General features: G+C 45.4%; 1 protein-coding gene and 1 long non-coding RNA gene across 2 annotated transcripts; one reads left to right on the top strand and one right to left on the bottom strand.

The window, feature by feature from the left end:
- Positions 1-1,158: 1,158 nt before the first annotated feature.
- On the top strand, positions 1,159-19,260 carry STAMBP (STAM binding protein). The gene is made up of 10 exons (XM_082230288.1): positions 1,159-1,276; positions 3,856-4,069; positions 10,033-10,108; positions 10,523-10,618; positions 11,305-11,629; positions 13,477-13,601; positions 14,707-14,844; positions 15,789-15,901; positions 18,128-18,227; positions 18,903-19,260. The coding sequence occupies exons 2-10, from the start codon at positions 3,867-3,869 to the stop codon at positions 18,957-18,959; spliced, it is 1,233 nt and encodes a 410-aa protein (XP_082086414.1). The 5' UTR covers positions 1,159-1,276; positions 3,856-3,866; the 3' UTR covers positions 18,960-19,260.
- A 515-nt stretch (positions 19,261-19,775) lies between these two features.
- On the bottom strand, positions 19,776-22,167 carry LOC309536573. The gene is made up of 2 exons (XR_014221635.1): positions 21,285-22,167; positions 19,776-20,970 (listed from the first exon to the last, which is right to left on the bottom strand). It is a non-coding gene; the product is annotated as an uncharacterized lncRNA (long non-coding RNA).
- Between the last annotated feature and the right edge of the window lie 3,410 nt (positions 22,168-25,577).

The raw sequence follows: 25,577 nt of genomic DNA, 5'->3' as shown, positions 1-25,577 counted from the left end.
GGACAGGCCCTCTGGTCTGGTTTAAAGATAACTACAAGGAAGGAAAGCACAATTTTTTGACAGGGCAGTGCTCAAAATTACCCACCACCCTGGAAACCAGAAAGAGTATTCTTGCATCTTAGACACCTGCTCCCATTGTTGATTTGCATTCTGCTTTTCCAACAACAAATGTTGAGCTCAAAGCAGCTCATCATCATCATCATCAGTTTATTGTTTTAACTCCGTCCATCTGGCTGGGTTTCCCCAGCCACTCTGGGTGGCTCACAATAGAACATTAAAAACATGATAAGACATCAAACACTTAAAAACTTCCCTAAACAGGGCTGCCTTCAGATGTTTTCTAAAAGTCAGGTAGTTATTTATTTCCTTGACATCTGATGGGAGGGCGTTCCACAGGGCTCCACATACTCACAACAGCATTAGGAGGTGGGAATGTAAACACTATAATGTCCAAAACAGTATGAATAAAGTAAACAACAATAACAACAAATACATCAAGACAATGAATACAATTCAGTGAAATCATAATTCATAGTAATTAAAAATATTGGAAAGAGCTGCTGTGCACCAGACTTGTGCCAAGTGACATTGTTGGTGTGGAAATGAAATTCTTCACTCAGTGCAGCAGGCAGCCTAGTTTTCCCCACTACAAGCAAGACACATTCCTGCTAAAGGGCAGCAATTATTTCTAAATTTGCACCTACACATGTACATGAGCACATTCGCATTTCATGCAAAACTCTGTTCTTGTGCCCATTTAAGGTAATGTGCATATACGTGTGTGTGTGTGTGTGTGTGTTTGGGGGTGGGGAGGCGATGTGCAACTGGACCCCCTTGTCCTAATAAAAGTGTTGCCCGACTGCTGCTTTCGAATGAAGCTTCCCAGCCAGGGAGCAGGACGTCTCCAGTCTCTGCAAGGGGGGGAACCGCTGCCCAACCGCAGCGACCCTTAAAAACTTGCAATCCCCCGAGCGACAAAACTACCCTCTTTCTATGAGCCACTTTCACCTCCGCCCGGGCTTGGGTGCACGTGGGGAAGGGGAAGAGTTCGAAACCGGGTTTCTCCAACGAGAACCCGGAAGCCGCCTAGCGACACTAAGCAGCGACCCTTCGCCTAAGTATATCTCTATGGAAATATCTCTGTGGCAGGAGGGCCGGGCTAGAGAAGCCGGAAGTGGCCTCCCGGAAGTGGCTCATGTTCCGTATCTGCCTCCGTCCGTCGCTCGCAGGTCTGCGCAGCCCAGCCAGGACAGGCGGCCCGCGCCCGCAAGCCCAGGTGAGTCCGGGGCCTGGAAGGCGGCCTAGGAGCTCCGCGAGCCGCGGCTCCTGCTTTGCTGCCGCCCTTCGAGCCTGCCGCCCCCAACTGCAGAGCTCTTGGCCGCTTCCCTCGCCGTCTGGGGGGCGGGAGGCATCGGCGCAGCAGCCCGCCTCTCGGACCGGCTCACGAATTCGCCGGGCTCAGCTGAAAGGGAGGGAGGGAGGACTGTTGCTGCTGCTTATTTGCCTACTAAATTTTCCCTTTTTAAAGGGAAATTCCCTTATTCCGAATAGGGTTCCTCGCAAGAAAAGGGAAAAGTTGACAGCTATGACTTGTGTACCGCCATTCACTCGGAGATCCCAAGGCAGTTCACAGCATCAAAATGCAAAATGCATAATAAAACCCTCCAGGAGTGGACGCCCACCCAGCGGTGGCAGCCGGTGGTTAGGGTGACAGGAGCAGTAAGAGGACAAAGCGAGCCTTGCAGTCCAGCACCTTTTTCTCACGGTCCTTCAGTGCCATTCAGACGTTGCTGGACCCAGAGGTGGATTTAGAGGAGCTCAATAGCACTGGGCATGGAGCCTCGAGGGCACCTAAAGCAGATGCCACAACAGTGATGTAAAATGAAAGACGGGTGTGTGGGTGTGTGCGCACAGAATTTTGGCACCACACAGGGCACCACTGCTGGACCATCACCCCTGATCGCTGGCCATGCAGGCTGCAGGGAGTTGGGAATCCAGCAGCACCTGGAGGGCATCATGTTGACTAGCCTTGCTCCAAGCTGTTGTCCTGATTGCAGCGCTGTCACTCCAAGGAGCCACATCAGTACATCCTCTGCTCGCTGTTTGAGCAGAAATGATTTTTCTCCAGCTCTGCAGATATCATGACAATAACCATGTGTTGTCTGCTCTCTCTATAAGGATCTTATAAGATCCCAGCCAGAGTGGTGTAGTGATGAGAGAGGTGGACCAGGCCAGGTTCAAATCCGCACTTGGTTATGAAGCTCCTTGGCCAGTCACTCTCTCACAGGCTCACCACGGAGCAGCCTGCTGGATCAGGCCAATGTCCCATCTAGTCCTGCATCCTGTTTTCAAAGTGCCCAGCTAGATGCCTGCCAGGAACATGCAAGCAGGACATCGGCGCAACAGGACCTCTTTCCTCCTTCGGTTTCCAACAACTGGTATGTGGCGGAAGAGCATAGCCTCCATCATGGCTAGTAGTCATTGGTCACTACCTTCTCCATGAATTTGTCCGATTCTGTTTAAAACCATCCAAGTTGGTGGCCATCACTATCTCCTGTTGGAGTGAATGCCATAGGTTAACTTAACTGTAGCCCAACATCATGTTCTAGATTGTGGTAGGAGATCCATGTGTGATTTCCTGGCATTGGAACAAGGGGCAGCGAGTAGTTGCCCAAGGCTTGCCTGTTGCCTTGCTAGCAGTGGTAGGGCTTGAATGCCATATCCAGTTATCTTTCTAATCCCCACCACCAATTTAAATACCCCCTGTATTCAACCTGATGTTCCCTGGATGTTTTGGCATATAACTCCGCTTAAGCCTGTGCTGCTGTATGATTCTGGGCCTGATGGAAGCATAGCTTTGCTGGTTGGGACTGATGGGACTTGTAGTCCAAAATATCCCAAGTTGGGAAAGGCTGATCTGGGTGCCTTCAGTTGGAGGATCAGTCTGGACTTCAGTACAAAAAGACTTTAGAAATATGATTGTGTAATCTCTGTAGCAGAGGCACCGAGAGTCGTGTGTATAGCATGCTCATCTAGTGAATGAGAGGTACAGCACAAGTTGAGTGTCACAGTTTAATATAAGAAGCCCACATGCACACATTACCTGAGGCAAAGCTATTTGGGAAGGTTGCTTATTATCAGCAGCTGAAAAAGGGAGGCTGTTTGGAAGTCACAACTCCTATTCTAGCATTAAAAACATCTGATGAAGGGTAGCGTCATCATCAAGCTGACTACAGTACCAGGTGGAACTATATTTAAAGGCTGCCTTTCTATCCAAGGCAGTGAACAAAAAGTACATTATTATAATAAAACATTAAAAGTACAAAAAATACCCAATATATTAAAATATAATTTACCCGGATAAAAGCCATTTCCTGAGCAGCAGCAATATGATGAGAGAGGGGATTTCTAGTAGTGAAAGGGAGATTTCCTACTAAAGTTAATTTAGCAATTCCTTATAATTTGGTCTCTTAAACAACTTGTAGTATCCAGTTCCTGCTTCTGAAGACACAACTGGTAGTGGAAATGCTTGTTGATATGCTTTTTATAATTAATACCTGAGACACTGTGACCTTAAGGTTTATTGGATTGTAGTCATTTCATTTCATTTCATTTCATTTATTGCATTAGCCGTGTGGCCATAGCATGATATACATTGAGATAACAACATAAAATAGGGGTGGGGTGGATTGTAGTCATAAGATGTGTTTTCACCAGCATTCTTCAGTTACACAAATATTAGAGCTTAAGTTTATATGAGAGTCCATGTCCCTGTGTATCTTCCAGAGATTTCAGTTAAAGGGTTTATCTGGATACAAATGGTTTCAGTGCCAGTCATATCAATTTTCTTTACAGACTGACCCCCTATGCCTGACCACGCAGATGTCAGCCTGCCCCCAGAGGACCGGGTCAGGGGTCTTATCCAAATGGGCAGTAGTGTGGAGGTGAATGAAGATGTCCCACCTCGGAGGTACTATCGTTCTGGAGTTGAGATCATCCGGATGGCAACTATCTATTCTGAAGAAGGCAACATTGAACGTGCCTTTATATTGTACAACAAGTACATCACGTAAGAAATTTGCATTGCTCAGTAATAACAGAAGAACCTCTGTTCTGGTAAACCTGTTAAGTACCACTGTATTGTAAACCAGCCGGGCCAGATGGAGCTTATACGAGATTCTTGCCCAGTTACTTATTGTGACTCAGGTGTGCCGGTACTGGCTTCTTCCCTCACCTAAGTTTTTAATCAGCAAGAAGAAGATGACTTTGTCTCATCCCAAACCTGAGCCTAAGGGTTTATCTAAGCAACCTGTCAAATCAACCCTCGACTGCATTTCAATCTTTGTGGGTAGTTCTGTAAATCTTGATTCAAAGATGAGGCAAGTGTCCATCCTGCATGTAATGGATGTGCATTCAGTAGAAGGGCTGTAGCTCATAGGTAGAACATCTGCTTTGCATGCAGAAGGTCCCAGGATCAACTCCTGGTTTCTCCAGGTATTATTATTAATTGAATTTATATACCACCCTATACCCAGAGGTAGTGGTGCGAATGTTGCCTGTCTGAAAGCCTGGATAGATGCCACCAGTCAGTGTTGACAGTACTGAGCTAGCTGGATCAACAGGCTGGCCTATGGGTTGTATCAAATGTTAGTCCTACTTGGAGTAGACCAATTGAAAATGAAATACATGACTAACTTAGGTTCATTTATTTCAGTGGTCTACTCTGGGTAGGCCCAAGTCCCCTTTACCAGCTTTGTCTGGTTCTCCAGCTGCAACCATTCCTGGACAAGAATTGCCTGACCAATGTAGTCCATACATTTGTAACCTCAAGGCTAGATCACTGTAATCCACTCTACTGGAGCTGTCCTTGGATCTGGTTTGAAAGCTCCAGCTGGTGCAGAATGCAGTGGCCAGACTGCTGGTGGGGGCAGTGGACCAAAAACATGGGACCCCTTTGTTAAACATTCTGCTCTGGTTGCCCATCTGCTGCTGAGCCAGTTCAAGGTCATTGTATTCACTTACAAAACCCTGGACAATTTAGGTCCTGGGTACCTCAGGGATCGCCTGAACTCTTATATCCCAGCCCAACCCTTATATTACTGAGATCATGTGCAGAAGCGTCACTGGTCATTCCCCAAGTTGGTGGTGTCATCAGCACAGTCCTATGGAACACTCTGCCAATAGAGATTAAGCAGGCACCTTCTGTGCCAACTTTTAAGTGCCTGCTGAAAACCTTGCTGTTCTGCCTGGCCTATGCAGCCAATTAAGAATACAGCCTTCCACAATCACTAATTGGTGTCTGTTTTTAACGCTTTAATATAGTTTTATTGTACAATTTTGTATTTCAGGGATCTCCAACTCCCAATAGACTGCAATCTACTCACAGTATTAAAAAACTGGCAGTGATCTACCCATTGTCGTAAAAAGACTGGCAGTGATCTACCCAAAGTTGTTGAACTTTTTTTAGGAAGCCAAAGTTGTGGAGCTTTTTTAGGAAAGGCAAAGTTGTTGAGCATCTTTTAGTAAGCCAAAGTTTGTTTTTTGCTTTTTTTGCTTCTTTGTAAGGAGATCGCTGAGGGGCCAGATATCTAACAGGAACACCCTGATCTACTGGTAGATTGCGATCTACCTTTTTTGGACATGCCTGTTACATTTTACTGCTGTAAACCACTTTAATGCAATTTCTTTTATGACATAGCAATATAGAAATAAAATGTGGTACAAGTGCAGTGGGGATGGGGAAGATAAATGAGCATGTCACTGGTGTAATGTCTTGGGCATGAACAGCACCATGTTTTGCTCATCACTCTCAATAGTCATTAATACAACAGCTGCCGGGGGGGGTTGGGGGCTGTGTGAATGCTGTAAAAATTACTTCTGGGGGTGGACAGAGGGACCTTATTGATTCCATTATATGAGGTTGAAAAGTCAAATGAGTTTCTTTTAACCCAGAAAAGTAGTTTTTGTAATTATCAGCAAGCAGGCTCAAGGGAGGTCTCTGGGCTGTAGCACTGACTGCCAAACTAACAAAAACTGTAACTTGCCTGGATTGTTGAGTGCAAAAGGATCTGCCAGGTTTGTGTATTTAATTTATTAATTTATATTCCTCCTTTCTCCCAAACTGGAATTCAAGCCAGCTTGCAACATTTGAAAACAACATTATAAAATACCAGTGTTATAGAAACAAACAAGTTGAAAACAGTAATTAAAATACTCTCACTGAGAGAACTGAGATTACAGGGAACCAGGCAGAGGGCCTTCTCAGTAGTTGCTCCCACCCTGTGAAACACCCTCCTGTCAGATGTCAAGGAAATAAACAACCATCTGACTTTTAGAAGACATCTGAAGGCAGCCTTGTTCAGGGAAGTTTTTAAGGTTTGATGTCGTATTGTGTTTTAATTTGTTGGAAGCTGCTCTGAGTGGCTAGGGGCGTATAAATAAGAAACTATCACCACCACCACCTCCATCAGAGCACATTAAGAACCGGCAATTAAAGTGCAATTTGCCCTGACTATAATGGTCTGCCCCTTAAGTTTTTAAAGGCCTGTCTGAACAGGAAGGTCTTAGCCTGCTGGTGGAAGGATAGCAAAGAGGGAACCAATCTAATCTCTCCTGGGAGGGAATTCCACAAATTGGAAGCAGCCACAGGAAATGCTGTCTCTTTGGTCACCACCAACCATCCTCCTTAAGTTGATGGGACCGAGAGAAGATCCCCAAGAATCTTAGGGAGATGCAATATTTCAGATAGCCTGGGCACAAGCCATATAGGCTCTTATAGGCCATAACCAACACTTTGAATTGTGCCCAGAAACAGACTGTTAGCCAATGAAGTTAGCTCTCCGTAACTGGCCTCAGCAGCAGTCTGCCTGGCTGCATATATTGACATGTAGCTTCAGTTACTCATTCAGTTCAGCTTATTTCTTACTAAGCCAAGGGAATCCTCTTCCATTCCTCCCCTGGGAAAGAGGACCTTTATTTTCACTTGTTGGCATTCACTGATTATTGAGCCGTGAGGTTCACATTTTCCCTTCAGTGTGTGAATGAAAAGCTGATAGCTGGCTCAGAGTTGCAGTTTAAGGTTACCCAATCAAAGGCCTGTTGTGTTTTTTTATTGTTAAGATGCCACATATATCAGTCTTAACAATCTTCTAAGTTTGCTTTGAGGGACGTGGGTGGCACTGTGGTCTAAACCAGTGTTTTTCAACCTTTTTTGGGCAAAGGCACACTTGTTTCATGAAAAAAATCACGAGGCACACCACCACGGTGTGCGGAGAGGGAGATGTCAGAGCCCCGCTGCTCTCTATGGGGAATCGGATGAGAGCGGACAGGCGGTATGATCCCCACCCAGGATGGATGGAAAATAGGGTGGACACAGTCCGGCGCCCGCCTAGTGGGCGAAAATTTGACTTTTTAAAAATAGATATATATTTGAATTTTTCAATTTTTCCCACGGCACACCAGGCAACATCTCGCGGCACACTAGTGTGCCGCGGAACAGTGGTTGAAAAACACTGGTCTAAACCACTGAGCCTAGGGCTTGCCGATCGGAAGGTCGGCGGTTCAAATCCCCGCGACGGGGTGAGCTCCCGTTGTTTGGCCCCAGCTCCTGCCCACCTTGCAGTTTGAAAGAACGTCAAAATACAAGTAGATAAATAGGTACTGCTCCAGTGGGAAGGTAAATGGCGTTTCTGTGCGCTGCTTTGGTTCACCAGAAGCGGCTTAGTCATGCTGGCCACATGACCCAGAAGCTGTATGCCGGCTCCCTCGGTCAATAAAGCGAGATGAGCGTCGCAACCCCAGAGTCGTCCGCGACTGGACCTAACGGTCAGGGGTACCTTTACCTTTTACCTTTTAAGTTTTCTTTGAGAGATCTGGGAGTCAAAGCTGGGGGCAGGGTGGGAGAGTGGGAATCTTCCTACTCCTAGGAGACAATATCAAATTTCTAGTGAGCTGTGCTGTTGGGGTTTTTCCAGTAACATTGAAAGTCGCTTTACTGTTCAGCCAGTTTTTTAGCAGTACCTCAAAATCCTCCCTCAGGATTTGGATTCCACAAGAACAGCCTTCCTTGTAGCCAAGAAGGGATATTGGCACTCTTCATAGGCGATGATGTCATGCATATCACAGGAACCTCCCATGCAGTTCTTTGCTTTCACAACCTTTACATTCATTCAGTTCCCAAGCAAAATGCCTTTTCTTTCCTGTCTTGGATATGATTGGCTGCCTTCCTTCAGAGTCCAGTGTATTGCATTGAGCTCCTCCGCCCCCGCCCGCCCCCCCCCCGCCCCCGCTTTAGTGCTGTGGGCTGGTTTGTGGCCTCTGTGTGTTTACTCAGAAGTAAGTCCCACCAAGTTTGTTAGGGCTTACTTCTGAGTAAGTGTTCATAGTGTTGCAGCTTTAGGGTTTCAGGTGCTGTTGAAATCCTTTAACATGCTGAAAAGCCGCTTCACAGTTCATTTCAAAACTTCTCCAAGCAAATGTTAAATTCTTGGTAGTTCCAAAAATGGAAGTGGGGGTCTAGTATGGTCAGCCTTCTCTCCTTTCCAATGGCTGTTGCTGCCACCATTACCCAGGCATCTTCTATGCACAATTTTCCTCCTCCAGCCCAATTACATTCAGTACATTTTTTCCTGATTAGCATCACCTTCAGCCTTGCTTAACCTTCCATGCTTCCTCTTTTATGGGCATTTCTGGGAAGAGAAACTGGCCAAGGGACCTGCTAAGTGTAAAACTTGGTGGATCCCTTCCAGCTCTGCTCCCTCTTGGCAGCCACCTAAGCCTCCTTTAACTAAACAAATCCTCCAACTGTGATTCTGCCATTGCAGTAACAAATGCAGCAACAACGAGGAAACTCTGTGTGGATTACAGTATAAACGGTGTTTCTGTTTTGTCAGGCCTTGTGCAGGGCCGTCCTTACTGTGAGGGAACTCGTCTTGGAGGACTAAGCATAGCTTAGCCTAAATTATCCATTTTTGGAGGGTTGCTCAACCTGCTCCTACAAGGGATGCTCAGACTTTTGAATGAAGTTGGCATAGTCCTTGTGAAGCGCTTCATAGGTGCAGAGCAAATTTGCTCAGATGATGGGAGGTTGTAATGGGGAGGTACTGAGAAGCAAAGGGTCCTCTCCAGGGAAAGAGTGGTGAGTTCATCCTGCCTTTCCAGAAGGCAAATGCCGTAGCAAGACAATAAAACTGAGGTGGACCTAGAAACATTTTTGTTTACTGTGTTTTCTTTAGAATTTGGAGGGGTTGGATAAAGTTGTCTGGAGACTGAACTCCTGGTTGCCCAATCCTGGCCTAAATCAGCATCTCAATGAAAGTACATTTAAGTTGCTAAAATAGGACCCTTAAGATTGCAGCTGAAAACTAAATTGTCAGTTATGTGCAGAAGGCTGAACCATTTCCATTTATGCAAACCTGTGCCTGAAGTAGGCTTGAGCTTTGCTTTGACGCTACTTGGCAGGCCAGTTTTTCCTTTGAACAAATAATTCCCATGGTCTTTGCTTGTGTGGAGGAACAGAATATCCAGATTTGCAAATTATAGTCTGCTCCAGTACCTGACTGTGGGGACCATTTCCATTAGAAGAAGGAAGTGGCAGAAAGCTCAGCTTTTGCCCAGGGACTGTTTTGTATGCGGAGAGTCAAATTTCTCTTGGGGAGCAAGTTTGCCATTTAAATAGAGCTATATGAGCAACACAGATGCAATTTTCCACAGAGATTGCGATCCTGTGACCCAAAGCCCTAGATGTGATATTTTGGAGTCTGTTTGAGATGCAGTTTCCTGTGGAGTGCCTATGTTAGAAAAGGGATGTCTTTAGTTTGTGGTGGAGAGCAGGATTGTGTCCTGGAATTTTGCTGTAAAAAATGTAAACTGAAATTCTGATCCCAGAGTCCCCGCGTGATCAGGGTATGTAGGCCTGATCTTAGCCACACAGGATTGGACCTGGAAATGCTGTAACAACCCATGAGTGCTCATGGTTCTCCTTCCTACATCTCAGCTGCCTGTTTTCACTTTCTTTGTCCTCTCTATTCCAAGGCTCTTCATAGAGAAACTTCCGAAGCATCGTGATTACAAAACTGCTATCATTCCTGAGAAGAGAGACACAGTAAAAGTAAGTGGCCACACTGGCTGTAATGGGGAAACTTTGTTTTAAGATTTTCCTCTAGAGCAAAGCTGCTGTAGCTCCCAGATACTGGCAACGAGGAAGAAGCTGTTAGTCTATCACAAGCATATATAGAAACTATTTTGGAATGAATTATGTTGCAAAATGCAGGCGCCCGAGAGAGAGAGAGCGCACGCTAAGAAGTGTGTCACCCTTCCTTGTAAGTTTCTGTCCTGACTCCCTCTCCCTGCTGTGCTGTTGCACAGCTCAAATTTATTTCAGTGGTGCTTGCCTAGGCAAACATCCTGGCAGACTGTTCCAGGCCTCTCTAATAATGGTTCTTATTGTCACACTGCTACTGATCACAGCTTCTTTTTGAGTTCTAAAGAACTTGATTTTCATGCTTACTTTCTCTCTATCCAGAAACTAAAAGAAGTTGCATTTCCTAGAGCTGAAGAGCTGAAAAAGGAGCTTTTAGAAAGATACAACAAAGAATATGCAGAGTACAATGTACAGAAAGTGAGTAACAGGAGGAGAAATGTGTGAGCTCCAAATGTGCCTCTGAACACCACAGCTTGCAGGGAATGATGGCTGTTTGGTGTCTGTTTGTGTTTGGTCCTGGTCAAACAATGAAGCTGACATGTTATCCCAGCACTGTACCCCACCTACCCTTGATCTCTCTCCCTATTCCAGCAACTGGTATTCAGGAAAAAACTCTTCCATCTTCATCCAGAGTGGCTATGGAGGTTCTGCTCTGGTGTCTTGGGGTCAGTAATGGACTGGATGGGGAAGAACAAATTTGAAGTTAACATAAATGAGATAGTCTTGCTTATAGGAGTTTAGCCTGTTGTGAATGGGAGTAACACTCCCCATTAAATCTCAGATTATAGTCTGAGCGTTCTCCTGAATCCAGCCTTGAGCCTGGAATGCCTTTGCCCAGTTTAGATTGGTACACCAAATGTGCCTGTGCCCAGAAAATACTGGTTTAGCCCTGGTGACACATGCCTTAATTGCATCTGGATTATAGCGATGTGCTTTCCATGGGGTGGACTTTGAAGAATTGTCCATAAACTTCAATTAGTCCAGAATGCAGCAGCCGGATTTCTTTTTAAACCTGCTTTTGCCTGTGAGACCCAAGGACTTCCATGGGCTGCCTGTGTTGCACCTTTTCTCACCTGGTCCCTTGTCTGATGTTCCTGATGCAGAAGAAGCAGGAGGAAGAGTTTGCCCGCAGCCTGGCTCTGCAGCAGCAGCTGGAGGAGGAGAGGCAGAGGGTGGCCAGGATGAAGCAGCAGCAGGCCGAGCAGGAGCAGTTCAATGCATTCGAGGAAATGATCCGGCGCCAGGAGCTGGAGAAGGAGCGCCTGAAAATCGTGCAGCAGTTTGGGAAGCCAACCCCCAACACCTCGGATGGCCCCTTGGTACCTGGCGTGCTCAAGCCCTTGAGCCCCAGTGGAGGAGGGGTGCTGCCCAAACCCCCCACTGTGGACAGGTCTCTGAAACCTGGAGCTTTGGGGACCCCAGAAAACAGTTAGTATGCCTTGACCCACCTTGTTTGGCTACTGGGTGACAGATCTCCTTCCCTTCCACATCAAAACATGAACAAACCCCTTGCCTACAACATGAGAGTATTGTAAAACTACCGTATTTTTCGCTCTATAACACGCACCCGACCATAACACACACGTAGTTTTTAGAGGAGGAAAATCCGTAGGCATGCCACCCGTAGGCATTCCCTCCATAACACGCACAGACATTTCCCCTTACTTTCTAGGAGGAAAAAAGTGAGTGTTATGGTGCAAAAAATACGGTAAATAACTCTACTTTTGTAACACTTTAAACCCTGCTTGTGCAGATCCAGATCTCTGTATTGTAGAGTGTTGACAAGATGACCCTTTGGGTTCCTTCCAACTCTACAATTCTGATTCTAGGATCTGGTATGTTCTCTGCAGAAGAGACAGATCCCTCTGCTACTGTTTTGCCATCTGAAGCCGAGCCGCCTCACAAGCCCGTTTTATTTCCTGCCCTGCCCTCATGCTCTTGAGTGGCCATAGGTGTGCATGCACGCGGGGCCGTGGGGGCCAACCCCCCCATTTTCACTGAGGGGGCCGCCCCCTCTATTCCGCGGCCAGATGGGCTCTGTTGGGCCCTCCCACAGCTGTGACTAGGCCCCATCGGGCCTTTGAGGGGGCGCAATGGCTGCTGTCAGGCCTCTTCCCACTCTTGGGTGGAGCCCAGGGCGCCTGAGTGGCCAGTTGCAGGGACAGGATGCGACAAGACAGCCATTCTCCAAGGACCCAACAAGTTTGTGGGCTTCAGTTGATTGGAGAAACCTGGGTTCTAACTTAATCCTTGAATATTCGCCCACCTTTCATTCTCCCCCCCTCCCCAATTTTCCTCCATCTGCTCACTGAAAATATTATCAGTTCTTTCAGAAAGCAGTCTTGAAATACAGTCATACCTCGGGTTGAGTATTTTCGGGTTGCTCTCCGCGGCAACCCGGAAGTAACGGAGTGTGTTACTTCCAGGTTTCGCCACATGCGCAGATGCTCAAAATTACGTCATGCGCGGAAGCGGCGAAATGCGACATGCGCAGACGCGTCTTACGTTTACTTCAGGATGTGATCGGGGCTCCGGAACGGATCCTGTTTGCATCCAGAGGTACCACTGTACAGAGAACCCTGCAGCATTGAGACATTTTTGCAGTGGAGCGGCGGTCATGAGTTCTGTTAGTAGGTCCCTCCCTGTGAATGTAAGGGGGGACACACATACAGTGGTACCTCAGGATAAGTACTTATTTGTTCTGGAGGTCTTTTCTTAACGTGAAACTGTTCTTAACCTAAAGCACCACTTTAGCTAATGGGGCCTGCCGCTGCGCCGCCAGAGCACGATTTCTGTTCTCATCCTGAAGCAAAGTTCTTAACCCGAGGTACTATTTCTGGGTTAGCAGAGTCTGTAACCTGAAGCGTCTGTAACCCGAGGTACCACTGTATCGGAAAGGGCTTTTGGACCTTATGCAGCACACCTGAGCTTTTTCTTTCCAGGTGTGCATCCGCTTACCAGCAGCAACTTTGGGCTACCTCTTAATTCTGGTTGAAATAACCACTGGCCCTTTTTTAAAGTGCTGGTCTGAAAACAATCTTCCTGTGACCTATTCTTCCAAACAACAGATTATGTAGTAAATCTGAGTCTGGACCATTCAGTTCAGATTGCAGGCATTGACTCATACGTTTGAATGCTTCCCTCCCACACACACGCACACACACACACACACACACACACAGTGAACTAGCAATTCGGGGTAAAAGCTTAGGCTAGAACCAGGCCTGATATATGCCTGTCACATTGTACATCAAAATCTTCTCTTCTCTCTGCAGATACTACTATAGAAGGACTTCGCCATGTGACTGTCCCCAGAGAACTCTGTCATAAATTCCTCCAGTTGGCAGATGCAAACACTGCAAGGGGTGTAGAGACATGTGGAATCCTTTGTGGGAAGCTGGTAAGGTGACTTCTGGAATAATTATGTCAATATTTGGTAGTCCCCGGTTTCAAGACTCTCAAGTTGCTGATTTGAATACTTGGAAATATTTGTGTTTATTAATATTAACTTGCTTTACATCACTTAAAGAACATGGGTGCATATATCAAAGCTGTTGCACATATGTAAAACTGGTTGCACTGATGTGAAGTCATGGAACGTTCATGAACACTCTTTCTTGCAAAAACTCACCCTGAGGAGATACAAGTTGCAAAAAGTCAGCTTTGTTGAGGGGCGTCTTTTGGAGGAGACCTTGTATAAGAGTTAGGGACAAGAGAGGGGGTGTACTGTCAGCAGGAGTGGTGGAGAAGCAGGAAGACTGGGCAGCAGGGCTAAGAGGTAATAGATGGAGCACCGAGGCCATGGACAGACAGATGGTGGTGATGTCAAAATATTTCAGCAGTGCAGGAGCCTATAATACCACCCTAGGCTGATGCTGCTCTGGATATTGGATAGTACATCTTATAGTTTACACCTTCAAAGGTTATGGTGGCTTCAATGTGTTTTGGTAAAATGATAAATGAATCATTTAATATTTTTAAAAAATTATATGCTGCAACCTTTGTAATACATTAGGACCACTTCTTTCAGTTTTTAAAGTTCTTAAATATATTCGCAACATCCAACACTTGAGGGGGTTTTTCAGCTTGGCTTTTCTATTTTTACACTGTAGCCAGAAAGCCAATTTTACCCATATTTCTTTGCCTTCAGCCTCCCTTAAACTTCTCTAGGTGAAGATTTATTCATGTAGGCAGCTTTTGCTCTTCGGGTACTTAAAGTGGGACACAGGTGGTTTTTTTAAAGTAATTCAGTAACATTAAACAACAACAAGGCAGCAGAGGGATCACACCAGAAAGTGAGCAGTAATTGGAGGAGGGAAAGCTGAAATTCACTAAAACATCCAAACTGTCCAGGTCTCTAACATCTCTGAAGCTGGGAGTGTGGTGTTGGGTCATTCCATTCGTAGGCCATTATGTTTATGTCCCTGGGGCTGTGTGGTGTTTGAATGGCAGCACTGTTGGCTGCTGCTAATTCCTCTTCCTTGCCCTTCTTTTTTTCCTTCCAGATGAAGAACGAATTCACAGTAACCCATGTCATCATCCCCAAGCAGCACGGGGGCCCTGACTATTGCAACACTGAGAATGAGGAGGAACTCTTCCTGATCCAGGATCAGTACAGCCTTATCACTCTGGGATGGATCCATGTAAGCCCTTGCTCAAGGCCTTCCAGGTGCAAAAGCCTGTTTGTGGGTGCACTTCTTACAGGCTGAGTCTTTGCCAGGTTCTTGTCCTTTCCCCGCAAAGCAATTGGCTGCTGCCTGCTGTAGAGCAGAAGACAAATTCAGAGATTTGTGGAAGGTCCCAAAGCAACCTGCTGCTGGGGGGTGCAAAACCCTAGTGTGCTCCTCTTGTGCAGTAGAACTTCTCTGTGAATTGTGACTACTTGCATGCATGTGTATGGTGGGGAAGGGGGTGGAATTACCAAGTGGATTTTCTTTGGTGCTTATCACACCCAGGGCCAGCTCTAGCATTGGGCACAGTGAGGCAGCTGCCTCAGGCAGATAATTTTAAGTGTCATGAAAGGGCAGCATGCTGCTGTTGCTGTTGAATTGCTCGGAATTGTTTCTTGTGGGATTTTCTGCCTCCGGTTCCAAAACAACTTGGCTTGTAGTGGGGACAATTATTTGCCACCTTAGGCAGCAAAATGTCTTTGGCTGGCCCTGACCACACCCTCTCACCCATCTGCTGAATCTGTCTGATCCCAGGGCTACCACCCTTGGCTGTGCTCTTAGTCATTCATTTCAGTGGGGCTTACATAGGAAAACTTCTTTCCAGATTGAGCTCTGTGTCCTGGTCTTTGTGCAGGACGACATTTGAATTTACTTATCAAGCACCCAAATATTTATGGTCAGAAGTGGTCAGCGCTGCACCTGCTTATTCTCTGCTTTCCCAGTCTGGACTTAGATTGCTAGGGCGGGGGTGGGGGTGGGGAAGGTGATCACTCTGATAAAGAGCTATGAAAGGTCAGGCTAATGTTTCCTTAGAGAACAGGAGCCTTTCCCACTTGCTTGGTGGTTGTCAAGAATGAGCCATGCCTTTCTTGGTGCTTGACTTTAATTTCTCCCTCTTTTCCTCCATCCTTATTTAGACACATCCTACCCAAACAGCTTTCCTTTCCAGTGTAGATCTACATACGCACTGCTCCTATCAGATGATGCTGCCAGAGTCTGTAGCTATTGTTTGTTCGCCAAAATACCAGGAGTAAGTGTTCAATTTATTTCTATTGCAGACTAAATACATGTGCTATGCTCATTCCATTCTGCACCGCATTCTAACAGAGGTTTGATGCTTAGGCCAAGAAGAGAGGGCAGATGAGGCCTAAGAAGAATGTAGAAGAAGGGGATTAAAAAATAATATTAACCAGGCCTTTTTTTTTCAGCCAGAGCTCACAGGAACTCAGCTCCGGCCCCTCAGAGGTGGACGCCATTGCTATTCTAAGAGAACAAGGGAGAAGTTTGTGGGGAGCTCTGGCACCTCTTTTTCTAGAAAAATAGCTCTGATAATAACCATAAGAAATGTAGATAACCCAGGCTGCACTTCAATAGAGTTTAAAAGATTTTGGAAAATTGGGACAATTGGGGGGGGGGGAATTAAGGATGCAAGGAGGAACTAGGTTCTACTAAGGGGATTATGTACATTTAGCAAATGAATTTGCATCCAAAACATACGTTCCTCACCCCACCTTGGAGATTGTGTTAATAATAAGCAGTTCTAGGATTTCTTTCTAAATAATTAAATAAGACTCATTGACTGCTAGTCATAGTAAAATAGCAATCAAAAGAGGCACCCGGTCTTTGGGCACCAGTTACTGGGAATCACAGATGGGGAGAATGCTGCTCTTGGGCTTCTGCTCCTGCCCATGATCACCGAGATCTGGTGTCCTAATGCTTCCCACCCCGGTAGGACCTGCCCAGCCATTCCATTGGCTAGGCCCCACTCCCAGGCCAGCCTTGAACCCTTTAAAACAAGTTTCCTTATACAAACTACAAAATGAAACAATAAACCAATAGAAAATAATAAAAGAGAAACAATTTACAATTACAGTGGTACCTCAGGTTACATACGCTTCAGGTTACAGACTCCGCTAACCCAGAAATAGTACCTCGGGTTAAGAACTTTGCTTCAGGATGAGAACAGAAATCGTGCTCCGGTGACGCGACAGCAGCAGGAGGCCCCATTAGCTAAAGTGGTGCTTCAGGTTAAGAACAGTTTCAGGTTAAGAACGGACCTCCGGAACAAATTAAGTATGTAACCAGAAGTACCACTGTACACACAAATTAAAATAACCCCAACCCCATTTAAACATTAAAAACCACCCCACTCCATCCCAAAAAACAACCAGAATTTTAAGCCCCATGGATTAAAATTATCTTAAAAGCATTTTAAAACACACTAACATGGAGGAGGAAAAACAATAGCAGACCCCCCCCCCAGCACTGCCCCGAGAGTTCATTGCAGTGAATCTGCCCCCGCCCCCTAGGCCAGCTGGCAAAGGCCTTGCAGAAGGAGCAGAGCCTGCAGTCCTCACCACAGCAGATCAGTATGCTTATATGTTCAGTACGAGGGTTTGGCTGTTCTTGGATATTCTTTGATTGTCCACATAATTCAAAAGACATGATAGTGGATTGTTAATCCATCTTGTCTTAAATTCCTTCATTTATGACAATACCATCCTTCAGTATCTTCTCACCTTCCAACATTCTTCACCAGACAGAGATGAAATCTCCTTTACTGTCTTTGCCAAACCAGCACCTCCCATTGCCTAACCCTCCTGCCCATTTACTCCTCTGTGACAACCAATGCCGTTATACAGCCATTTCACCACAATTTTCTCTAAAATTCTTAGCTATCAGATAAGAATTTCCAAACTTCTTCTGGGATTTCCATCTGCAGATCTCTCTCCCATTTTCCTGTATCTATGTGATTTGCCTCCCAGTTTTTAAGAATTAGTAGGGCTCTTCTTTTCATGACTTTCTGATTACTTTTGTTGTTGTTGTTGTTGTTGTTGTTGTTGTTGTTGTTGTTGTTGTTATAGGCACGTATTAGTCACTTCTTCTTTTACAAAAAGTAACTCAATAGTACAAAAATTAAAATCAGAATGGAGATAACCCTAAAAATGCATTCATACATATAAAATGCAAGTCTAGTACATCCAATCCACTGGAAGAGACCACAGGTACCTAAAATATTTTATGTATGCCGCTTATTTTAGTGTAGTTCAGTTCAGTTTAGTTTATTAAATTTATACATCACTTGATTGTTTTTTTTAAAAAACACACACTTTCGAAGCAGTTTACAAAAAACATGTAGGAAACCCAGAAGTGCTAATGATTGAACTTTAAATAAATATGTTACACAAAACTTGTCCCCCTAAAACCTGCTATCAGTTTTGAGGCATACAAGTGATTTTATTTACAATCTTTCTAGGACTGGATTCTTTAAATTGACAGACCATGGCATGGAAGAGATCTCTTCCTGTAGGCAAAAAGGGTTCCATCCACATAGCAAAGATCCCCCACTCTTTACAGTAAGTATATCCAAAGTGCATTGGCCTGGTTCTTGCTGATTCCCCCAAATCCTGCCTGTACTGCAATGGCATGCTAACAGGAAAACCTTTATCCAGTTTCTGTTCAGATCCCTGCTAGGGTCAGAGAATGCCTCCTCTTTCTCTCCCCACTATTTGAGATTCTTTCTCTGTGTAGTGCTGGAAACTGCCAGTGAAGCAGGATGGTGTGGATTTTTCTCCAGCATAAAAATATCAGAATTTATAGTGGGATCCTAATGCCTGTTTAGGAGTGGGTCCTATTGAATTTAAGGGGGCTTACTCAAAGGTTAGGATTGCAGCCAGGAAAAAGAAATCCCAGTGGGTGCTGGAGCTTTTGACTGCAGAAGATATTCTCAGCACAAACTCTTGCAGCAAATTAGAGCTTCCGAAGTGCTTTGCTGTCACAGGGAATCTGGCATGAAGCCCTGAGGCAGAGGCAGCTGGGACTTGGGTGTGTGATGGCAACCCAGATTGGTTGTTCCTAAGCCTCTCACTGAAGGGGAAATCTGCTGGTGACGTTGAGGTACTTGGAATACTCTAAGACTGCCATGCACCGTGCACAATTAGCATCACTTTCAGCCTGTATGTTTTGAATTTAGCCACCCCACCTGCTCTTGACTGCTGTGCCCTTCATTTCCTTTTCCTTTTCCCTTTCAGACCTGCAGTCACGTGACTATCCTGGAGCGGGAAGTGATGGTACTGGACCTTCGATAAAGCAAATGCCTTCATGCCTTTTGCAGCCATTAACTATCCTCTACATTAATTTATGATGACTAATAATACTCCCTCTATGCAGCAATTCCCAAGGCTCTCCCTGTAAACACCTCAAGAGTTTCACATTCTTTCTGATCTCATGCAGTTGTTAAATTAGGGAGGAGAGAGGAACTCTTAGGAGATATCACTAAACTTAATTCAAGTAGTATTTGGCTGCTCACTGATCCTCTTCAGGCTTTACCCTGCTGAACCTTAATCCAAAAATCAAGCAAAATAATAACCTATAAAAATCTGTTTGTGATATGCTGAGCGCATAAATTCATCTGTTTCCTCTCTTTCAAGCTGCAAACATAGAATTTTCTCCAAAGCTCATAAACACCGATGGAAGCCTTTGGTGGATTCCCCAAGTGCTGTGCCAATAGCTCAACTTCTTGTGAGCGACAACAAAATGATGTTTACGTTGGAAGGAAATGAGCATATGCAGGAAGATTGTGTTTTTTGTTGTCAGGAATTCTTCAAAAGATAAATAAATCACAAGTTCTTCCAGGCTTCCGTTTCAGGGAGAGGGAGGAGATAGGAGTTACAGGAAAAGAGAAGCCAAAGGAAGGGATTCCATAAATAGCTTCTTGGTTCCATTCTTGGCACGGTTTGCCAAAGGATGGATCTGCACTTGATTTGTGCTATGAACTTTCAGTTCCAGCAAGTGCCGATATGCACTGAATCATCTAACTCAAGTTGGACAACCCCTTAAGTAATGCTTTAAGGCCTAGACCAGCAACTTAAAGGCCTAGACTGAGGGTTAGTTCGATGTAGAGATTTAAAAATAGGTTTACTGTTGGAAAAATGACTCTGGTACCTCTACACCTTGTACCCTGTCCTCGTATCACTTTGCAGTGAAGGGCAGGTTTAAAATATTTTAAATAATAAATAAATACACCTATAAAAAGAACATAAGTGTGATGACACTTCTCTCTTTCTCAAGCAGGTGTAGCCAATGTAAGTTCCAGATGTTCCACGACTCTAAACTCTCATCCACCCCAGTCAACATTTGCCAATGGCCAGGGATGATGGGAGCTGTAGTCCAGCAACACCCGAAAGGCCACAGGTTCCCCATCCCTACCCTGCAGGTTGTGCCTTGGCACTTGATTGCAGGTGCTTCTTCCACCCTGTAAATTGTAAACAGATCAGTGGGTGAGAAGCATCATCTACAACTCTGTGGCATGGAATGCTTACTGGGAGCGGAGGGGAAACTGACCGCTAGCTGGGAGGGGGAATAGAATGGAGAAGATGGAAAGGGAGGAAGAGACACAAAGATAAGAAGCAAGCAGAGAAGACCCATCTCCTTGTCTGCATAGGCCATGCCCTGGTTCACATTGAAAAGCCATCTACTGTGCAGTACTCCCAGGTACAGAAGTGAGTGCTACCCTGAAGAAGAAGAAAATCAGTGGAGAATTTCAATATTTTTATGTAGTTTGCTCCAGCACCAGTGTGCCTAACCTCACCCCCAATACCCTAAAAGATAACAGCAAAATGAAAATATATAAAAAATAATATATTTTTATTTATTTATTTATATTTATAATATATATAGAGAGAGAGAGAGACTGTGTCAGACCAACACGGCTACCTACCTAAATCTAGCAAAATGAAAAGTTCCTCTTTTTCCCATTCAGTGTGAACCGCACTGCTGGGCTGTCATAAGCCACTCTCTCCCACCCTATCTGCAATATGGAGAATGAACTGGAATTGCTTTGGAATTTGCAGCAGAAGTTGTTTTAAAGCACACTAAGTAAGAATTGAATAAAAAAGTAAGTCCCATAGTTTAGCCATGCACTATGGGAAGAAGCCGTTTATTTTATCAATATCTGCAAAGCTTACAAACTGTGGCGGTGAAAGCAAGTCACTGGCAAGAGGGGCTGCTAGGCTTGGGAGCTCCAGAAGACAAAGCATATTCCCTTGGCAGCTTCTTAAATCTCTTCCCCTGCAATGTGAGTGTGTGTTTGTTGTTACACTCCACTTAAGTGAGGCCTAGCTGGCCTGGCGAACACCCCACATGAATTCTGTGTGCATCTACATCAGCCTTCCTCAACCTGGCGTCCTCCAGATGTTCTAGACTCGTAATTCCCATCAGCACAGCACTGCCCAAGTAATTTTGCTTCCTGAGACAAAGGGCAAGATGGCGCCCTCCCATTCCACCTACAGAATCTGATCAGCAGTTGAATCTTACTTCACCTTTGGTGATGGGTCAGAACTGTAGAGTTGGACCCAAAGGGTCATCTGGTTCAACTCCCTGTAATGTAGGTACACAGCTAAGGAACCCCTGACAGAAGCCTTCCAACCTCTGGTTAAAAACCTCCGTTCCATTAACCACATTGGCAGGCGGGGCAGGAGACCAGCAGAAGACAAATACAGTGTAAAAAAAGTAAGAAGAAGAATTCAGAAATAAGGAATCAAATGCAGCTTTGGTTTTAAAATAGTTGCAAACCTAACATAAATTTGTACATGAAATAACTTTATGGAATCAAATGACAATTAAGAAAGAACAATGTATATCTGCCTATATCCAAAGCAAAAGAGCACAAACACAGTATACTGACAAAATATAAACAATGGGAACAGATGATGGTGATGATTGCTATTACAGTGGTACCTCGGGTTAAGAACTTAATTCGTTCTGGAGGTCCGTTCTTAATGTGAAACTGATCTTAACCTGAGGTACCACTTTAGCTAATGGGGCCTCCCGCTGCTGCCGTGCGATTTCTGTTCTCATCCTGAAGCAAAGTTCTTAACCCGAGGTACTATTTCTGGGTTAGCGGGGTCTGTAACCAGAAACGTCTGTAACCTGAAGCATCTGTAACCCGAGGTACCACTGTATCACCATTATTTATTATCCAGCCTTCCCCGTAACATTGCAGGGTGGGTTACAACAGTTTAAAAATACAGCATTAAAACAATTTGAAAAACTTAACAATTACAAAAAAACACAGTCACAAAAAACAACATAAAATGACAATAGCATCTAACAAAAAGTAACAAAAATTCATACAGTTGCTTGTATTTAGATTTCCAATCTTTCTGCATTAGAAATATTCATGGCTGTTTTTCTAATAAGATATAACTCACAAAGTATCACAGAACCCAAACATGTTCAGACCTCTGTCTTTCTCAGTGGTCTCTGTACTCTGGACACAAAAATTGTTCGGTGTACAAGTACCGTATTTTTCGTCCTATAACACGCACCCAACCATAACACGCACGTAGTTTTTAGAGGAGGAAAATCCGTAGGCATGCCACCCGTAGGCATTCCCTCCATAACACGCACAGACATTTCCCCTTACTTTCTAGGAGGAAAAAAGTGAGTGTTATGGTGCAAAAAATACGGTACATATTGTGTGTGTGTGTACATACACACACACACACACACGTAAATGGAGGTGCTCCCCCAAACATATGCCACCTGTGCCCCAGAATCCTTTGCACTGCAGTGCGGTTTCACAGCAGAGAACGGTAGTTCTTGGGCCAGCTTGTGGCATGGCAGGGGCTTCCTGGAAAGCACAAACCTCCTGAAAAGTGCTCTCTAGTGTGCGAGGCTTGGGAGGCATTGCCCAGTGGCAGCTGCTTCCCTGGGCCAGTCCCCGGAAGTGTGGTTTTTCTGCTTTTGGAGCTCAGGCTATGAGCCTCCCCCCCCCCCCGCCTGCTGGGAGATGCCAAGGATTCCCTGCAGCTTCTCTTCCTCCTTCCCGCTGGCCTGCTTTGTGTCATAGGTTTCTGCTGCTTCTCTTGCTGCTGCAGCTGCATTCCATTCCAGTGGCAGATGCTGGGATACCAAGCACCCGCGGTGGGGCTGCGAGGGAAGCTGGATTGGCTGCCTGGGTCAAATGCTTCCTTATTAGGCTGTCCACTGCCTGTCAGGCTTTGGGGCTTTCAAGTGCAAGTGTTGTCTTTTCGCCCAAAAGCTCCCAGGGTTTCTATGAAGGACCCCCTTCTTGCTCGGCTCAGTGGGCGTTGGCTTCCTCCTTTGCTTGAGCACAAGGCAGCCTAAAAGCCCTCCAGTTTCAGGACTGCAGTGGGCAAGGGAGTCCTGGAAAGCAGGGAGGGATGTCTGGCACCCCTCACTAGGTAGATCAGGGGTCAGCAACCTTTTTGAGCCATGGACCGGTCCACCGTCCCTCAGACCATGTGGTGGGCTGGACTATATTTTGGAAAAAAATATGAACAAATTCCTATGCCCCACAAATAACCCAGAGATGCATTTTAAATAAAAGCACACATTCAACACATGTAAAAACAAGCTGATTCCCAGATTGTCTGTGGGCTGGATTGAGAAGGCGATTGGGCCGAATTCAGCCCCTGGGCCTTAGGTTGCCCACCCCTGAGGTAGATCTTCCCCCAGAGGAAGGACTGTAGCTCAGTGGTTGGGTATTTGCTTTGTATGTAGAAGTTGAATGTAGAAGCCACATGGAGCAATGGACTGACTTGGTGCAAAGCTGTAGCTGGGAGGTTTTTTTGCCCGGGGTGAAGCCTCCCAGCCTCTCTCTCTGTGTATGCAAATGGGGGGTACCAAACTGAGTCTTTGACCCAGATGAAATAAAGCCTAGTTTTGCCCCTGCTTGGTATAAGGCAGCTTCTTGTGTGTTGCTATCACAGTGGTACCTCTGGTTGCGAACGGTGGCACCTTTAGGATATATGGTTTTATTTATACATATGTATAAGGGGTGACCGGAAAGGTCGGTAAATGGTCACAGAAATCGGACAGCGAGAAATATTCGAACATCCAATTGGCATCGGAAACCCATGGAATGCTCACAATTGTGGATGGAGATGAAGCTGTAACTGAAAAGACAGCTACAGATAGGTAGCCGTGTTGGTCTGCCATAGTCAAAATAAAAAAATTCCTTCCAGTAGCACCTTAAAGACCAACTAAGTTAGTTCTTGGTATGAGCTTTCGTGTGCAAGCACACTTCTTCAGATATCTGAAGAAGTGTGCATGCACACGAAAGCTCATACCAAGAACTAACTTAGTTGGTCTTTAAGGTGCTACTGGAAGGAATTTTTTTATTTTGAAAAGACAGCGTATGAGTGGTTAAGCGTTTCCATGAAGGGCAGCAAACCATTGAAGATGACCCTCTGTCTGGCAAACCATCGATGAGCAGAACGGCGGCAAATGTCGACAGAGTCCACAAGTTATTGATGCGGGATTGGCGTTTGTCCGTCCAAATGATGGCGGAAGAATTGCATTTTCCACATGAAATCATTACTGAGGTTACTGAGTTGTCCCACCCTCCATATTTTCCCAATCTGGCCTCACTGGATTTTGTTTTTCCAAAACTGAAATTTGTACTGAAAGGGCACAGATTTTCCAACATTTCACACATCCATGCTGCTGTGACGAGGGAACTGAAAGCAGTACAAAAAGAGGACTTCTCCAGAAGTTTCCAACAGTTCTACGAACGTTGTCAGCGGTGCATTGTATCAGAGGGGGCCTACTCTCAAGGCCTGTAATGCTCTCAAGGATGCTTGAATATTTCTCGCTGTCCGATTTCTGTGACCATTCGTTGAACTTTCCGGTCACACCTTGTACAACCTGAGCATAAGGTGGAGGAGCTCACAGCATTAAGATCCCATTAGAAGTTGTTTCTCCATTTGGATCCAGCCCAGAGCAAGCAGGTCTCTGGGCTCATCAAGACTTCTGCTTGCCCCAATGCTTTCTAGACACTGGTGTGAGCAGTTTTGCATGCCCCTCCCTTAGCCTGGAGGCCCCATCATTATTTTGGGATGCTAATGAAGACACTTAAGCAGCCAGCTAAGGTCAATGTCTTACAAAGAAATTTGTCTGACAAGTCCAGCAACCTCTGTTAGATTCTAACCCTCACTGGGTACCAGACCACCAGAATGAGGAGGAACTCAGTACATTTTCCAGATGGATCCCCCAAACCCACAACACTAATCAGAGAAGTCAGATAATTTCCGAGCTGTATGATAAGCCCATATGGAATCACATAATTTAGAGGTATTTTATGATACCCATCCCCTCCATCAACTGAATGTGAGCACTCCTGCTGACCCACTCCTCCCCAACTGGCATGGGGTTTTTAGTTTAGGTTGCTTTTTGATGTTCTGTTTGTTTTATTGGCATTAACAATAGCAGCCACAGCAGCAGCAACAACAAAAACACAATAAAATAATGTTTGTTAAACATGGCTCTGGGGCGGATCCAGTGTAAAGGTAAAGGGACCCCTGACCATTAGGTCCAGTCATGACTGACTCTGGGGTTGCGGCGCTCATCTCGCTTTATTGGCCGAGGGAGCCAGCGTACAGCTTCTGGGTCATGTGGCCGGCATGACTAAGCTGCTTCTGGCGAACCAGAGCAGTGCACGGAAACGCCGTTTACCTTCCCGCCAGAGCGGTACCTATTTATCTACTTGCACTTTGACGTGCTTTCGAACTGCTAGGTTGGCAGGAGCAGGGACCAAACAACGGGAGCTCACCCCGCTGACCTTCTGATTGGCAAGTCCTAGGCTCTGTGGTTTAACCCACAGCACCACCCACGTCCCCGTATCCAGTGTAGTGCTGTGCTAAAGTCATTTCAATTTATACTTGCTCCATGGGTGAAATATT

The sequence above is a fragment of the Podarcis vaucheri genome, assembly GCF_965113315.1.
Source record: "Podarcis vaucheri genome assembly, chromosome: 7".
Lineage (NCBI taxonomy): Eukaryota > Metazoa > Chordata > Lepidosauria > Squamata > Lacertidae > Podarcis > Podarcis vaucheri.
The sequence above is the reverse complement of the archived record's forward strand: the minus strand, read 5'-3'. Positions and strand labels throughout refer to the sequence as shown.